At 35.0% G+C, this 16,674-nt stretch overlaps 1 protein-coding gene across 2 annotated transcripts; it reads left to right on the top strand.

The window, feature by feature from the left end:
- Positions 1 to 247: 247 nt before the first annotated feature.
- On the top strand, positions 248 to 14,304 carry LOC125844223 (ubinuclein-1-like). Of its 2 annotated transcripts, none has more exons than XM_049523496.1 (13): positions 248 to 709; positions 4,115 to 4,201; positions 4,309 to 4,401; positions 4,562 to 4,638; positions 7,587 to 8,151; positions 9,826 to 9,946; positions 10,125 to 10,234; positions 10,350 to 10,436; positions 12,117 to 12,242; positions 12,499 to 12,636; positions 12,747 to 12,794; positions 13,197 to 13,298; positions 13,613 to 14,304. In XM_049523496.1, the coding sequence occupies exons 1-13, from the start codon at positions 461 to 463 to the stop codon at positions 14,069 to 14,071; spliced, it is 2,262 nt and encodes a 753-aa protein (XP_049379453.1). In that variant the 5' UTR covers positions 248 to 460; the 3' UTR covers positions 14,072 to 14,304. The 2 variants fall into 2 exon arrangements, with proteins under 2 accessions (XP_049379453.1, XP_049379454.1); XM_049523497.1 differs by having other exon boundaries at positions 251 to 709; positions 9,847 to 9,946.
- Positions 14,305 to 16,674: the final 2,370 nt, after the last annotated feature.

Genomic DNA, 16,674 nt, shown 5'->3' with positions numbered 1-16,674 from the left:
AACGAGCTCCAAAGTGGGAAAAACCAGATTTTACCCTTTTTCGTGTGCTATATAGTCTATGAATTTTTTCTTAAAATGTCAAAAATAAAAAACTATTTTAAGAATAAGAGACAAGTAAAAGTAAACGGAGAAATATAATTTATTTTGAAACGAAGTTGTATTAAGATTAAGTTGTAATTAATGTTAAAAGAATGAAAAATAGAAGAGGAGTTGACCAGTGTGAAAATGTGAGAGAAAACAAACGGCAGTTACAGATGAAGCTAAAAGGTCGACTAAAATAGAAAGCAACTGAAAAGGGAAAAAAAATAATTTCAATTCCAACATTTTCTCTTTTCAATTCGGTAATTGCTACCATAATTTCCCCTTCTTTAGGGTTTCGAATCAGTGTTTCCCTCTCTTTTCCATGTCTTCATCTCCTAAATCTCATACATCGTAACCCTAATTTCGTTTACAATCACCCATGGACGGCGACTTCACTGGTGGAGAACCGGTAGGGAGGACGTCGACGTCCTATGAAGCGGCGGGAGGACGGCGGAGGTTTACGGTGGAGCTCAGGCCGGGTGAGACAACAATTGTGTCGTGGAAGAAGCTTCTCAAGGACGCTAATAAGTCCAATGTTAGTGTTGTCGGTTCTGGTCCAACGGTTGGAGCTCCTGCTAGCATTCAAACTCCAGTGCCGCATCCTGCTCTCGAGGCTCGATTAGCTCCGGTAGGTTGTCATATGACTTTTTTGTTATGTCAACTTTAGTTAATTCACTTGAAGTCATAGTGTAGAATACTACCAATGAGTGTTATTTCTCGGTTTGTTGTGTTGAAACTTAATTCTAGAAGAAATAATGCTGTAGCATTTGAGCTGCATAAATATTATCAGACATGATTGTAATCGTGCACTGTTAATACTGTCAGTTAGGCTTCTTGCTTTGTAACTGGTGGGCAGAGGGGATCTTATATATATATATATATATATATATATACATATTAACATACTGGTGGGTGAAGGGAATGATTGGTTTAGCATCTGAATATAGCCAAGATCAAATTACTCCCTGTAGCCAATTCCTTTGTTTTGTATGGGAAATTTAAGATTACATTGTGAAAAGTGGTACTTGAGTGGCTCTGTTTACCTGTCTCAGTTGTTCCTGTTCTTAGATCCGTGTGCAAAAACCAAACTAGAGTGCGTCCAGAGTATGAAGGTTGTCTCTTTAGTGAAGCTGTACCCCACAGCGTATTGGTGATAAATATAATAGTCAGAGATGAAGTGCACGGTTTCATAGGGAAACTGTTATTGACATTCTCTTTCATGTGATTTATTTGATGAAGTATTGGCAATATTTGTCATTAAAATGACAAAAAATATTTTTACTATTTAGGAATAGTAAAGGATTCTGGGATCTTAGAAGCTGGTTGGGACGCTCCATGATGTTGTCCTCTGGGGTGGTCTGAAATCTGAATATAATGAGTTGGGAAGATATCATCACTGTAACATGCTGTGTTTATGGCCTCTTTAAGTGGAGTTTCCTTTCGTGATCCAGATGAATTATCAAGCTGCAGAGCTTAATATTGCGCTTCAGTTGACATGTTTTTGATAAATTTGATATATTCTCAAAAAAAAAATGTAGCGCAAAAGAGGGTTCCCTGGCTCTTCCCTTCAAATGTTACAAGAGTTGCCTTCTTTAGGTAGCTCTTACTCCTATCCTAATATTTATTTACTTAAATTTGCTTGCATTTGTACAAAATATGTAGTTCAAAGCCTATTAGAGATCTTCTTGAAATTTAAACTTAGTGATCTGATTTATAAGTCATGCTAAAATTTTATTACAGAAATTTGGGTTAGAACTATATTTGACTCAAGATGGGGATTGTTATCTAACTAAAACTACTATACTAAAAAGAGTTATAGAAAACAATGTATTATTGTAGTATTTTCTTTCTAGTTGGTCCTACGTTTAAAGTTTGTTTATTTTTATTGTTTAAAGTTCTGTGACTTTGCAATGGTGTTAATAGAGGCATCCTTGAGGCACAATTATGCCTTGCTTTCAAACTGGGTTCTTTATAAGCTTTGCAAGCTCACTTAGATTAGGCTCCAAAGTGTTGCAATGTGAGGTCTTGGGTGTTATTAAATGTTGAAGATATATGGGGAAAAAACTTATATAAATTGGTATGCAAGGGTTTGACCTAATAATTGATGGAGCTGGAATAGACTATGGGATACCGTGTCTCAAACACCATAGAGGCAAAGAAAGTTCTGTTGTCTAAGCCTTAGTGGACAAAGTTGCTAGTGAAAGGTAGCACATACTCAAACTGATAAATTAAGGTGTGTGCAAGCTAGTTTAGACGCTATCCTTGCAAATACATACACACACATTATAGCTTATTGTTGAACATCTGCCATTTGAGTTCCAGTGATGATGTTCTTTCTTTTCAAAATATAGCGGATAAGGAATAGAATAAAATCTTTTTGTGATATTTTTTTTTATCTTCAGTCGTAACAATCCAGATATCGGGCATTTGAAGTATGAAAGAGTTAGATCATTCTTCCAAACCATCTCTTTATGTTGCGGCTCCTTTTCTTATTTTAAATCCAACAGGTGGTATGAGCCACAATTGGTCTTGTAGGATCTGTGAAAGAAAAAAAAAGATAAAAGCCTTCAACTTTTTGAACTCGAAATGTCAACCAACAATAGCCTTTCTTTGTCAACTCCATGTACTCCCATCAGTGAGAGTTACTTAATTTGGTCATTACCCATGTAAACTTACTTAGAAACCTTTGATTTTGGTAGATTGCCAAGAGATTCTACCTTGGCACAAATCAAGGCCGGCACTAAAGAAACCAATAGGTCCAAAGTCAAGTTTGTTAGTTAGAATTACGTAGGAGATTCATTCTTTCCTAGGCCCATGGAATATAAGACCGCCAATGAAGCTTGGGACAGATTTGAAGTGGAATATTAGGGAAATGATCAAACTAGGCAAATGCAAGTTTTGAATATGGAAAGGGACCTTGATGCTCTAAGCACGTAGGAAAATGAGGCTATTAGCAAATACTCTAATAGAATTTCCTTGATCGTCAACAGAATCCGATTGCTTTGTGAGGATTTCCGTGATACAGAATTGTGGGGAAGGTTCTATTGACACTTTGTAAAAAATTTGGGTCTAAGATTTTATCTCTTGAAGAGTCCAAGGATCTTAACTATATTTCAATTGCAGAGCTAATGAGTGCTCTTCAAGCTCAGGAGCAAATGAGCTTTTGAGGCAAGAAAATGTTAGTGAATGAGCCTTTCATGCACAAAACCAGCAAGGAAGCAAAGCTAGACAAAAATATAACAAGAAATAGAATGACAAAATAGAAGCTTGTGATAGCAAGAAACTATTCTCACATTACAAGCATTGCAAATAGACCACACACATGCAAAAATATTAGTGGAGGCCTGGTGCAATATGTGGTACATTTATTCTTTATTTAGATAGGTAATGCAATATAAGGCAGGATCAAGGCTCCTGAAAGCAATCAACAAGTACAAACAACTGAGTCAGAAATTCTGGAAGAGGATCTCTTTGTTGCCTCATGCTTTAGCAACAAGGACACAGACACCACTTGGTTCATTGACAATGAATGCATAAATCATATAACGTTTAATGCAACAATATCCATGACTTTGATAAAAGCTCTATAATCACAATAATGATTGGGAATGGGGATGTTTTGAAAGTGAAAGGTGAAGGTACAGTTGAAGTTAAAACTTATATTCTGTCATACTTATTGCTTTGCTGATGTGTTATATGTATCTGAACTCTTTCAAAAATTGCTGACTGTTGGGTAAATGATGGAGAAGGGATATTCTTTTAAGTTTAAGATATTATTTGAGTTGTGCTGTAGTATATACAGCGGTTGGTGATCTCTATGATTAGAATTATTTATTTCGAGAAACATTTTTTTGACAAAGATAAGTATTTAAAGATCTTTCTAAAAAGGAACAAACTAAAAGGGGAAATAGTGAAATCTGCAAGGACTGGTTTGGTCAAGATTGATGTTGCAACTCTATTACAGAGCATTACTTTGCTTATTCTGGGAACATGTGTTTGATAAATTTTATGCTTATTATCAATGCCCTTGTAGGGACAACCTGCTGATAAGGAAGTCAAGGATGCACCTCCTGGCAATCGTTTAAATGCTGTGATAGAAAAGATTGAACGCCTATATGTGGTATGCATTTTATTGTTTACTCGTTACATGAGACTTGTCAGTGATATATATAAAATTTATGCGTTTATTTTGCACTTGCTCTGTTAAATAACTATTATGCCTTTTAGGGCAAACAAAGTGATGATGAGGAAGATCTTAATGATTTCCCAGATGACGATGAATATGATACTGAAGATTCTTTCATAGATGATACTGAGCTGGTCGGTCACATCAAGTTCCTTAACCTTATCTACCTTATACAAATATTTGTTATTTTGTATCCGAATGATTTACAAGCATAGTCAATATTTTGCAACTTTGTGCAGGTGGCATTTATATGTTGTAGTCAAAGTACTTAGTACATCGTTTCTGGTTATGCAGGATGAATATTTTCAGGTTGATAACTCAGCAATAAAGCATGATGGTTTCTTTGTCAACCGCGGAAAGTTGGAGCGCATGTGAGTTTTTTCTTGAGATTTTTAAATAATATGACATGTCTAAACACCACTGTATATAATTTAACCAACTGTTCACCCTTTATCCGGCATCCAAATTTAGTTTTTATATCTATTTCAAAGTTTTTAATTGTTAGTTTAAATACAATGTTTGTTTTGATTGTTACCTTTTTTTTGTATCATATCGTTTAAATCCATTGTTAAGTAAAGATGAAAAGTCTCATTTTGAACTTTACCTTGCTCAAAAAAAGAAGAAGAGAAGTCTCATTATATGTAACAATTGATCTGGTGTGATCTCATCATTACCTTAATATTTTCTTCTCATTTTGTCTTTATTATTTAATAATCTTATTTTATCTTTTACCCTGCCTTTTCATATTAGCTCTGCCCTGTATCCTACTTTCCTCGTGGGTTTATCATTCAAATTGCCGACGTGTGACATTATGAAACGACGGAGAATGATATAATTTATCCAAACATCACGATATAATACAAGACAACATAATACGATACGTTATAAAACAATATGTAACAAAATTACTCCGCAATCCCATGTTTCAAGTGATTGGATGATTATGCTACTTGTGCTTGTGCAACCCAGGATCTATCGATCACATGTTTCTTCATTGCACTGTTGCCACCGACCTTTGGAACATGCTCTTTTCTCTCTTTGCTCACAAAAAGCGAGGGGAAGCTCTTAATACGTTTCGAGCCTCACTTCAGGGCTTAAGCGCTCCTTTGACAACACTGTTATGACCCACATATACTCTTAAGTTTTACCATAAATAGTAGTTAATTCTCTCTCCCCAATTCAAGTTCACCCCCAAATCTGGTAATCCCTGCAAGCATTGATGGGTTCCTCTTTTACGTGATATTCAATGTTCTCTTTATGTCGTTTTCTTCTTATTCTTCTTGGATTTAATTCGACTCTTCTATTCTTCTTTATTTCTTGATTACTCCTTTCCTGTTTTCTTCTCCTCGTGTACGATTCTTATTCTTTTGTCACTTTCACTTTTGGGGTTCTTTTTTACTCTTCTCTCATTCCGTCAAAATTATTCCGTTCCAATTTTTCTTGTTTGTTCTATCTATTTCTAGTTTATATTTTGAAATTTTTATTCATCACGTTCTAGTAATGTTTAATTAGGAAAGGGAATCATTTTTTTAAGAAGGTAAGTAGATTTTATATTGCAAAAGAGAAACTTGCCTAGCATCAAGTTGGTGCTAATAGGATAAAAACCCACCCGCTTGCACGGAATCAATGAAATCTAACATACTATCTTCATTCTTTATAATCTACACCAAAGTGCTAAAAGCCATAAACAAAGGCGGAGCCAGGATTTGATGTTTATGGGTTCGGATAGGAGTGTTAAATGAGCGGGTCGAGTCAAATATGGGCTGGTTGAAAATGAATTGGGTGAAAACGAATAAATTATCCAGCCTACCAATATTTTATTTTGATAAAAAATGGCTAAACCAACGAATAAATGCATATCCATATTATCCACTGCTTAATATGTAAAAGAAATTAGTATTTCTAGATTATGAACATTCCCCCCCCCCCNCCCCCTCCTTTTAGGGTGTATTTGGTATGAAGGAAAATATTCTCATTATCTTTTTTGTCATATATAATAGCCTCGTTCTTTTAAGAAACAAGTATCAATATTCAATATATTTTTTAAAAAGGTAACAAGTCCTAGCTAACTGAAAATATGATTTTGGAATTGAAATAGTGAAAAGAAAAAATGATAGTCTCCTTTTGTTTTAGAGAGGAATTGTCTTTTGCAACAAAGGAAAAAAGGATGCAGATTTTTGTTTTCTATTAAAAGGAGAATAAAACATATTACCTGAAAAGGAGAAGACTTTGGGAGCAAGTGGGTTTCGAACTCACATCTCTGCAATACAAAGCTTTAGCACCCTAATCCATATATACATATATTTACTAGCGCTTGTAATATAGGGTCCACACAAAAACTATTGGGTTCGTCCAAACCCCCATAATGTACTGTAGCTCTCCTGACCATAAACAATTGAAGTTAAGTCCCATAATGTACTGTAGCTCTCCTGGCCATAAACAATTGAAGTTAAGTTGTTGTACACTAATTGACTTTCCTTTCAAAATGTAGTTAATTTCTTTCCTTGTGCGAGGAGATTAGGTTCTTGCAATATTGGAAATGTTTACTTTTGTCTAATCCTGTTATCAAAGGTGCGCTTAAGCCCTGAAGCAAGGTCCAAAACGTGTTGAGCACTTTACCTCACTTAATGTGCGCCTTAGTGTTGTCATCAAGGTTCTAAAACATACTTTTCCTTTCCAATGAACCTCTTCCAAGAGACAACACTAAACAATTGATATTTCACTTTATCGTAATTATTATTCAATTTCTTTGTTCATATATTTGTCATTCATGCTTATAAATTATTAGTTTTGGACTAAACATATATATATATATTTGTACTTTTTCTCCCTTGGCGCCTTTTTTCATTAAAGCTCATGCTTTATTTGCGTTTAAGCCCCAACAGACCTTAGAGTTTTTTTACGCTTTTTACTATTGATAACACTGGTTTAAACCAAGAATTAACCAACTTCGTTCTATGGTTTAAACCTCTGCATCTCTTTACCTAAGAAATTCTCTTTCCTTGTCCAATAAGTTATGTTTTTTCCCTTGATTTTGGCATTCAGATGTATATTTCTTTTGGGACTTTGGTTTAGCTTCTTTTTATCGATACGGATGCCCTTATTCTTTCCCTCACCTATCAAAATATGTTGTTCATAACACTAGTGAATCTGTAATTATGGCTGCAAAATGGGAAGGATTTATTTGCTAATTTTTCTCAGAAATGAAAACTGATACTTTCATATGTTACCAGTTTCAAAAAAAAGAAAAGAAAACTGATACTTTCATTTGGTTTGTCATTTCATTTGGGCACTTCTAACTGACATGATTTTCTGTTAGTGAACCAGTTTCACCAAAGAATCAGCAACCAAAAAAGAGGAGAAGAAAAGATCTGGCAAAAAGCCATGTTGGGGATGATGATGGACACAATCCAAGTAAACCTGTAAAAGTCGGAAAGAAGGCTGGGAAACCAGTACCAGTTGTTAGTGAAACATCTCATCCATCTCATGGTGTTGCTTTGCAAAATGTATCCCATGAAGAAAAATTCCCGAATCAGTTGAATGTTTCTGAAATACCAATAACAAAGAAAGCTGCAGATACCCAAAATATGTTGGAGCTATCTCCATCAGCATCATTGCGTGGCAATTCTGCAGAAGAAAATGACCTTGACCAGCAGAAAATTGGAGTTACCCAATCCAAGAATCTAGGTGACAAGTTAAAAGATGGTTCTGAAATATCTGGAAAATCATCTCAGAGGTTACATGACAGAAGTTCTTATGCTCAAGAGAAATCTAATGTTGGAAGATCAATAAACATTTCTGAAGGAATAGACCAGTCTGTTCAGCGCCGTGATGAGAAGTTTAATGTCAGTGGCTTTGAGGGCAAGAACTCAGCTCAGACTATGGTGAGTTGTTTACTGTCCTCTCCCTGCGATAGTGCGTTTCTGTTCTATCTGCCAAATGCTTGGTGTCATAAATCATTTCTCTATGGTATTTTTTTTTAACTTGGTGTCCGGGCCAACTTGTGTGCACCTCAAACCTTCACCTGAGATCTCATGGTTCTCAGCCCTCTTAATTGACCACTAGGCCACACCCTTGGGTGCCATTTCTCCATGGTATCTTGATTTCTAATAATTGCTTGAGAACATTGCTGAAGGAAATTTTTTTCTAGCCGATCATCGTTCAATGTAGGGATAGCACTTATTAATGACCAGGTGAAGCTTTTGAAATGTTTACAGCAAAGTAGAGCTGCACCTATTATGAGCCAAATAATGTCAATAGATGCTAGGAAAAAACATGCTGCCATGAAATCTTTGGGTCTCTTTTGGTGTTAGCAAAAGTTTTTCATCCTTCATGGTCTCTACTAATCTTTCCAAATCAAACCAGTTTCCTCTAAAAAGATACTCCCACCGTCCCAATTTATGTGTCAGTAAGTGAGGATAACAGGTAAGGAATCAGTAGCAACCTTGAGATTGATAAAAAGAGAAGAAATTAATCTCTTTAGCCAGTCCCAAAGAGAATGGCGTCTTTCTAATTTAGTAACAATTTGACATTGAACTTTTCAGTTTACCCTAAGTGAGATTTTTATAGCCACACAAATATCTATGACTTATTTTCGACCACAAGTTTCAAAAGTTCTTCTCATTCTGAAACTCCGTGCTTGGCCAAACACCTTTGCATAAATTGGGGAGTACTAATTAGGTCTTCACCTTATCAAGCAAAAATCAAATGTAATTGATAAGAAAATTGACGTTAGACTTAACTCAAACCCAAAAGCTAGAGGTGAGGATTGTCCGTACTACAATTTATACCCTTAACAAATGCAAGATTCTACATCCTTGCAGACCTATGACTTGGAGTATGGATAACACTACGTAGGGGCTTAGCATTAGATAGACCAATATGAGGGATGTGTTTGACTTTGTTTACATGATAAAAGCATGGACCTTGTGTGCTCTAACGACTTAAACATTTAAATGTGATGGTCACACAATTCAACATTGTATTGGATAAAACAGTACGAAGGTTCTGATTGCCATCCGTTATCAAAAAGAATTTTTTTTGTGCTTTGACATTATGATAAACATATATATGTTAATCAAGATGACCTTCTAATGGTCTGATAAGTCCTTCTCCCCTATACTCTGTCAGTTTTCCCTGTGGCTACTGGCTACCATTAAATTTTGCAGTTAAAATGAAAATATGCATACATAACGATCAATCCCCTGTAAACTCCCCAGACAACTTTTTGGATTTTGTTAGCTCCTTATCTTTAGTATAGGGCTCACGGTAATGGTGCTAACCCGTTAACCCGTTCACTTTTGATCTCACTCTTTTGTGTACTATGTGCATCTTCTTGATGTCTTTAATGAAATCTATTACTTCATCAGAAACAATCAAGAAGATCTCTAGGTCTAGAAGTCCTTGTTTCCTCTCCATTCAGTTGGTTTGCCTTGAATCTCAGATCTGACCACTTGACCCTGCACCATATAAGATTCAGAGACACACGTATGGTGCAGGGTTATGCAGTCATCTGAGATTCCTAATAAGCTTTTGTTCTTGCTGTAACTGACACTCAGGTGCTCCCTAAAACTATACAGAAAGATCCTGCCATGCAGAGAAAGGAAGGATCGAGTGGTAGACCAAAAGGTACAATGCTTGAGAAGGCCATCAGGGATTTGGAGAAGATCGTTGCAGAATGTATGCCCAAAAACTTTAACATATGTTTTTCTAACCGATAATTCATTTTCTTATGCATTGGTCATCTATTTGATTTTTGAAAATATCACAGTAAGGCCAAGGTTCAGATGTCCTTTCTATTTGATGATAATTTATTTTTTTTACATTGGCCATTTATTTCAATCTCAAAATATCACAGTAAGGCCACCGAATATGGAGGTTCAGGATGCTGATAATTCATCTCAGGCTATCAAAAGGAGGTTACCACTTGAAATAAAGCAGAGGCTGGCTAAAGTTGCCCGATTGGCGGTATAGACTAAGCTATATGGTCTAATTAGTTCTTATCTTTTTGGTTGATGTAGTTACTTATATTCCATAGCGTAGCGTACTTATCGAATCCAAATATTTCTGTTGATGGTTGCAGCAAGCTAGTCATGGAAAAATATCCAATGAGTTAATTAGTCGTTTAATGAGTATTGTCGGCCACTTGATACAGCTTCGCACATTGAAGGTACTTTTGTGTGTCATTTGGATGTTCTAGATAAAGTTTGTTATCATACTAACACTGCATCATGTTGAAGATATATCTGTTTGGGTTATTCTGACTCTATTTATTTCATAAATTGTTCCATATCTCAATTATATTATGGAGATCCCTGAGGCTGTTACAGGAATCAATTGTAGTGATGATTTCTTTCTCAATTTTGGTAGCATATCTTCATTAGAAGACAAAAAGATATCTAAAATCTTGTAATGCATAATGTTAAAGTAATCGTAGTTGTGAAGTTGGAAGAGACATAGAACCAGATACTTTGCCAAATGTGATACATTGCTAAATCTGTTTCAGTTTGAAGAGCTCAAAGACCAGCCTGGTCTCTCATTTAACTGCTATTGTGGACTGCTGACAGTGGCTATTACATGTCACATGACTAATTTTGTTGATTTGTGTGGAAACCTACCATTTGCCGAGTTCCCAACATGAACTTTAATAATTATGTTGCTAATATCTTCTGAATATCCGTCACTTTCCAGCCATTATCCTGTATTTTCTAACACTTGAAGCAACTCTTGAAACATTATTTTACTTTGAATTCAAACAATTTACATTCTAAGGTGACTTGTTGCAAAATCTCTGCATGTCTTACAATATCGAGATATGTTTCTATGAGCCTGTTAAAATTTTATGCTGGTGTATGGAAGTATCCAGTTAGGGTATGTATTTCTCTTTTAAATGAATTTTTAGTTCTTTTGAAAAATCTGCATGAAGTACCCATCCTCATGTTGCGGCCATTTAGTACATCAAGATAAATAAAGAAACTATGTAACATAGGTTTCTGGTGGAAGATTAAGTTTTGAGGAGTTCTTGAGCACTGTGCTCTTTTTCACAAGTGTGAGAAATATAGGAAAAAGTGTACTAATTATTGTTTATTTGATTTGTTGCTAAGAAGGTTACTAATTGTGTCCACACTCTCTAGTACAATATTTTATCACAAGAAACACCCAACGGGTGTTAAACTGTATACCGTATGACTCCTAACCTAGTCTCAAGTTGAAAAAAGAAATTATTTTAGCCCCTTAATACCATTTTCTCTCATAATAATCCTTTACAGTTTTGCCTCCTCCTCCAACTATATGGTGGGGGTCTAGTCACCAAGGAGCAAAGAGAGTTCAGTTCATTAACCTTTTCAAATATTAAGTTTTGATGTGATGTTTTCTCCTTCAAATTGATTTTTCAATCATTATTTTAGATTTTTTGCCAGAATTACGGGATAATACGTAAGTCAAACTTACTCTCAATTTATTGTAACATGGTTGTGAAATCTGAAGGAGGATAAGTGTAGTAAGAAAAATTGAAAGAGAAGTGCTAGGCAAATCTAGTTTCTTGGCTGAATGCTGTGAACTGCTTTCAAGTTATGTCTACTGCACACACCCTATTGTACATGTTGCATATTCTTGTAAGCTCCAATCTGTAGATATTAACATTAGATCTCTTTTACCACATGTCTCCTTCCTATCTTGCACAAGCTTGCGCCATGCTAGAGAAGTTTATGATAGTGTTTGTCTAGTTCACATATATTAAGGTTTAATATTTCTCTCGTTTAACTGGTACTAATGCTTCAAGTCATAAGTGGTTTTGCTCCCCATCATTGTCTTAGAAATTATGATTGATCTAATATTTGTCTGGCTGCAGCGGAACTTGAAAATCATGGTCAATATGGGGCTGTCAGCAAAACAAGAGAAAGATAACAGAGTTCAGCACATAAAGAAGGAGGTTGCTGAGATGATTAAGTTGCGGATTCCAGTGATGAAATCAAAGGTATGCCTCTGTAATATTATGCTTGTTTTTTTTTTCTACCAGGAGTGCATGTTGTCTCTGCTAGAATTTGGGGGATTCAAGCCTTCCTGTGAAGTTGTCATTGTTCCTTAATGGTTAGGAAAAAAGAGTGTTCCATTTTTGTAGAATGTTTCAATAGGAACTCTCAAACCAAGTTCTACTCCCTCAGGTTATGGGAGATGGTTTTATGAAAAACCTACAAAATTTCTTTTTTATGATGCTTGACGTGTGTTTGCAGTTGCTTGAACAACAAGCTGGAGCTTCTGATGACTTCCAAGAAGCAAGTCCTGAAGATAAAGAAGCCTTTAAGAGAAAATACAGCATGGATGTTGCATTGGAAGACAAAATATGTGACCTTTATGATCATTTTGTTGAGGTAGTTTACCCCTCTCCCCCCTTCCCACTTCAAAACAAAAATGTCCTTGACAAGATTGCTTCTTACTAGAAACAGTTTGTGCTGGAGATTTACTTTGTCTATACTTGTAGGGCCTGGATGAAGATGCTGGTCCACAAGTCAGAAAGTTGTATGCAGAGGTAAGGGGGCATACAAAGCTTATCTATTTCTTGAAGAAGGAACCTCATTTTGCATGTGTAGTCTTTAATTTTGTCATCTACTTCATTTGCCATTGGGCAATCTTGGAAATTTTAGTACTTGATGCAAACTAAATTCCAAGTGTATCTGAAGGTAGACTCTAGATCAGAAAACAGTTTTTTGGTGCATGTAAGAGTCTGTTCTCTATTGTGGTGGTCACTTATCGGTGTATTTTCTTCTTAGCTTCATCAAATAAAATTTTCCACTGCTAAACTCTGATGTATGTTCAGGATTTTGGCCACAAAATGTGAATTAGGAGCTGCTTTGACATTTGGGGGTTTCTGAACTCTTCATAGTTTTCCCTGTGATGGTTTTTAACTGTCATTGTTCTGTTTTTCTTGCAGCTTGCAGGATGTTGGCCAAATGGATTTATGGACAATCATGGTATTAAACGTGCTATATGTAGAGCAAAAGATAGGAGGAGAGCATTGCACGCCCGACGTAAGGTAAAAAATACCCTGTTTATCTTTATTTTCTCTTCTTTGTTTAGTTCATTATTCATTTTGTCTTGTAGCTCTTAACATGTGAGCTTGCGTTCACAGTGGAGCTCTGTTTTAGGTAAATGTATAGGTTTGATTAGTCTATTTCTGATGGTGTCTGAGATTCCATTAAGAAATTAAATTGCACATAGTAATCAGTCCTTAGGTGTTCTCTTCGTCATCTCTCAGTGTATTACATTAAAATGCAGTTTCAAACCGTGCCTAAATGCTTTTTGTAGCTTTTACAATGGGTAAAAAGCTCATTTGTGTTCTTTATGTAGGACGGAGAGAAAATTAGGAGGAACAAGTTATTGGCCACAAAGGAAGGGGATACTACTAGAGTAGATGCTGGACCTATTGCCCAGTCGGTGCATATCCAAGAAAAGATTGTAGTTGATCATTCTTCAACTTCAACAAACAAGCCAGTATCCAGTAGTGCAGCTGTAAATGCTTCTGCACGAATGCATGTTTCCATAGCTAATGGTTCTGATGTGAATCGTCTAAAGCAGGAGAAGCTAAAGGGAGTTTCTGGCAGCTCTGTTGATCCACGAGGACCAGATGCGGTGCCAAAAAAGAAAATGAAGAGGAAACATGAGTCAGAATTGGGCGAAAGCTTGTTTCACAGCGAGAAATTGACTTCCGTACAGGCAGAGGAGAAGAACAAAACCAACAAGCATACTGGTTGTCCTACTCCAAAACCAAATAATGTTGCGACCTCCGGCTTTGAACAGCTGACATGATGCAATTTCTGCCTCTTGCAGCTTCAGTGATTGCCCCTCTTTTCTAGTTCTGTAATTATATAGTTATCCTGGCGCGTTACCCATAAGAAACCGAGTCTCTTATTTTGAAGTTACAGATTAAAGGCACATTTAGTTAAGGCAAAAAATTAGAAAATTGATGTCTCATTAGCAGCTAGGCTCTCTGCTGTGGGGCATTTTGATGCTAGTTTTATTTATGGGCTGGAAATTACTCTCTTCCTTGGTTCATTCTGGTACCAGCTAAAATTTCGTCGTGCGTTCTAACCTAAAGTTAGAACTTTTTGATATTTATCTGAGTTGGATAAATGCAGGATTATTTTCTAGAACAAGCAAAAATGTGACGTTTTTCATTTTTCTGATTCCAGTTTCTCTTAGGTCCGCAAGTTCAAATTTTGATCACTTGATTGATGAAAATTTACTCGCAATTCTACAAGATTGAAATACGTCGTTTTTGAGATATCGAGTAAAGCTTTCATTAGGGGAGAAAAATACATATTGTACTCTTTTCCTTAACCATAGTTTTGTTCCAATTGGATTTTCATGGTAAGGTTTTTAACGAGTCCGCACTCAAGGTGTATTGTGAGATGTGTGTACTTTTATTTCTTCACTAAGCTTTTAAGTTTTAACGAGAAACATTATTTATGAACATCTAAGGGAGTGTTGTATATTTTGAATTGTCCGTTTACTTAATATATGAACTACTTACATTCATGTATACATATTTTCAGGTTCTATCAAATCATTTTGGATAAGATGAACAATATCGTGGATCATTCTCTTTGTAAAAACACTTTTGCAAGGTAAACAATATAACTTACTAGTTAAGGTGGATTATTAAATGTAGTTTAGATCAAACACTTCCATCGATGAAAGTATTTTCTTCAACCTATTATATAAAGCCATTCAAGGTTCTCAACCACGTACTTCATTGGCCGCTAGGCCACACCTCTTGGTGTCTCCCCACAATATAATCTCTCACATACAATATACATTGATCTCACTCTCTCCTCTTTGAGTAGAATAATTGTTTTGCTAATATTGAGTGGTAGAGATTAGATATTAAAGAGATCAGTTACTTAAATTTTGGTTTAATATAGGAAGGAGTAATTAATTAGTACCCAAAAATAGTTGGGACTGCTAACCATGTGGAAACTGCATTTACTCATTATTTTAGTAAAAGGGTTATTTGGAATTGACATCAAACTACCTGTCTGTACCTCAAATATAATCATCATATATACTTTAATTTTATTCTTTCTGCACAACTCCACATTGCCCGTTTATGTATCTATGTTGCTTTTGTTTTATCTTTATTTGTATGAATTGTTTGTCAAACTATAAAATGTTTTAATGTACATTTTTAGCCAGATTGATAAAAAAAAATCACCCTCCTAGTGTGTTTTATACACATTGATTATACCGAATAAAATTTGTAAAAAATTAATCTCAATGTTTTGTTTTATTGGATGGTTTGTAGTGATATACGGTTCTTATTCGATATATATAATATACTAATAGAAAATAAGAAATTGACGACAGACAAAATTTCGTATGACTAAAAAAATAAATATGTTTAGTATGATTGGATCAAATATCACTATAAGCTTTAAGGACATTTACAAAAAATGCTAATTACCATTAAAAATGCATATTTAATGACAATTAATCTATTATCGTTAAAGATCATTTTTACCAGTTAATAACTGAAAATTTTCAAAGAAAGATGAGTAGCAAAGCATGAAGTCTAGAAATAAGCACTTACACATAATAAAGAAGAACCTACAAAAGGGGCAATATTATTAGTAAATATTATTTGAAAATTAAAATTAGAAAAAGAAGAAAAAATGAAATAGGAAATTTAAGCTGTCCCATGTGGTGAATTTCAGAGTACTTTTGTAGAGCATTCTCTTTGTACCCACCAATTCAAAAGCTAATTCATGCACATTACCATATCAACAATTAATTATGAAGAGGCCATATATATTTGTATATATGTCAACATCTTAATTAGTCAACAACAATAACATACTCAGTGATGATATGTAGTTCCATAAAAATAAAATTTAAAGTGAATGATGTATACTCACTTTTATTTCCTATCCTGCGAAGAAGAATAGAAAAATTGCTTTGTCTTTATTGGTCGTTGTTTCGGTCGAGCACTCTTTTTTCTTTGTCCAATTTCGTCTTACCAAACAAGACTGATTTCTTACCGACCCGCGGAGGGATATCAACATCTTGGTCAAACCCCTAAAAGTTTTGCAAGAGTTTGTGAGCTTGACCAGCTCTAATTACTAGCCATATTTGATAGTTTCAGAAATTTTTCTCTGATTAGACATTGTAACACTAACCTTTTTTTTATAGTCTACACTAATCTCCCTTATTTTCTTGTAGTTGTAATAATTTTTTTTATATTTATTATTACTATAAAAAATATACTATGGCTAAATTATCCTGAGATAATTTATGATCGTACAACTGATTAAAACTCCTTTATATACTTTTTGTTTATTTTTAGTTTGAACTTTGCGCACTTTTGAAGAAATAATAATTTAATATGAACAATTTATTATAATTAATAATTCATT

The sequence above is a fragment of the Solanum stenotomum genome, chromosome 11 (genome assembly GCF_019186545.1).
Source record: "Solanum stenotomum isolate F172 chromosome 11, ASM1918654v1, whole genome shotgun sequence".
NCBI lineage: Eukaryota > Viridiplantae > Streptophyta > Magnoliopsida > Solanales > Solanaceae > Solanum > Solanum stenotomum.
The sequence above is the reverse complement of the archived record's forward strand: the minus strand, read 5'-3'. Positions and strand labels throughout refer to the sequence as shown.

What these genes read in the sequence shown, in the direction of transcription:
- LOC125844223 (XM_049523496.1), top strand. Translation starts at nt 461, where the DNA reads ATGGACGGCGACTTCACTGGTGGAGAACCGGTAGGGAGGACGTCGACG. An exon ending in AGATTGAACGCCTATATGTG is followed by an intron (nt 4,202 to 4,308) that starts GTATGCATTTTA and finishes TATGCCTTTTAG; the next exon opens with GGCAAACAAAGTGATGATGA. An exon ending in TTTATGATCATTTTGTTGAG is followed by an intron (nt 12,637 to 12,746) that starts GTAGTTTACCCC and finishes CTATACTTGTAG; the next exon opens with GGCCTGGATGAAGATGCTGG.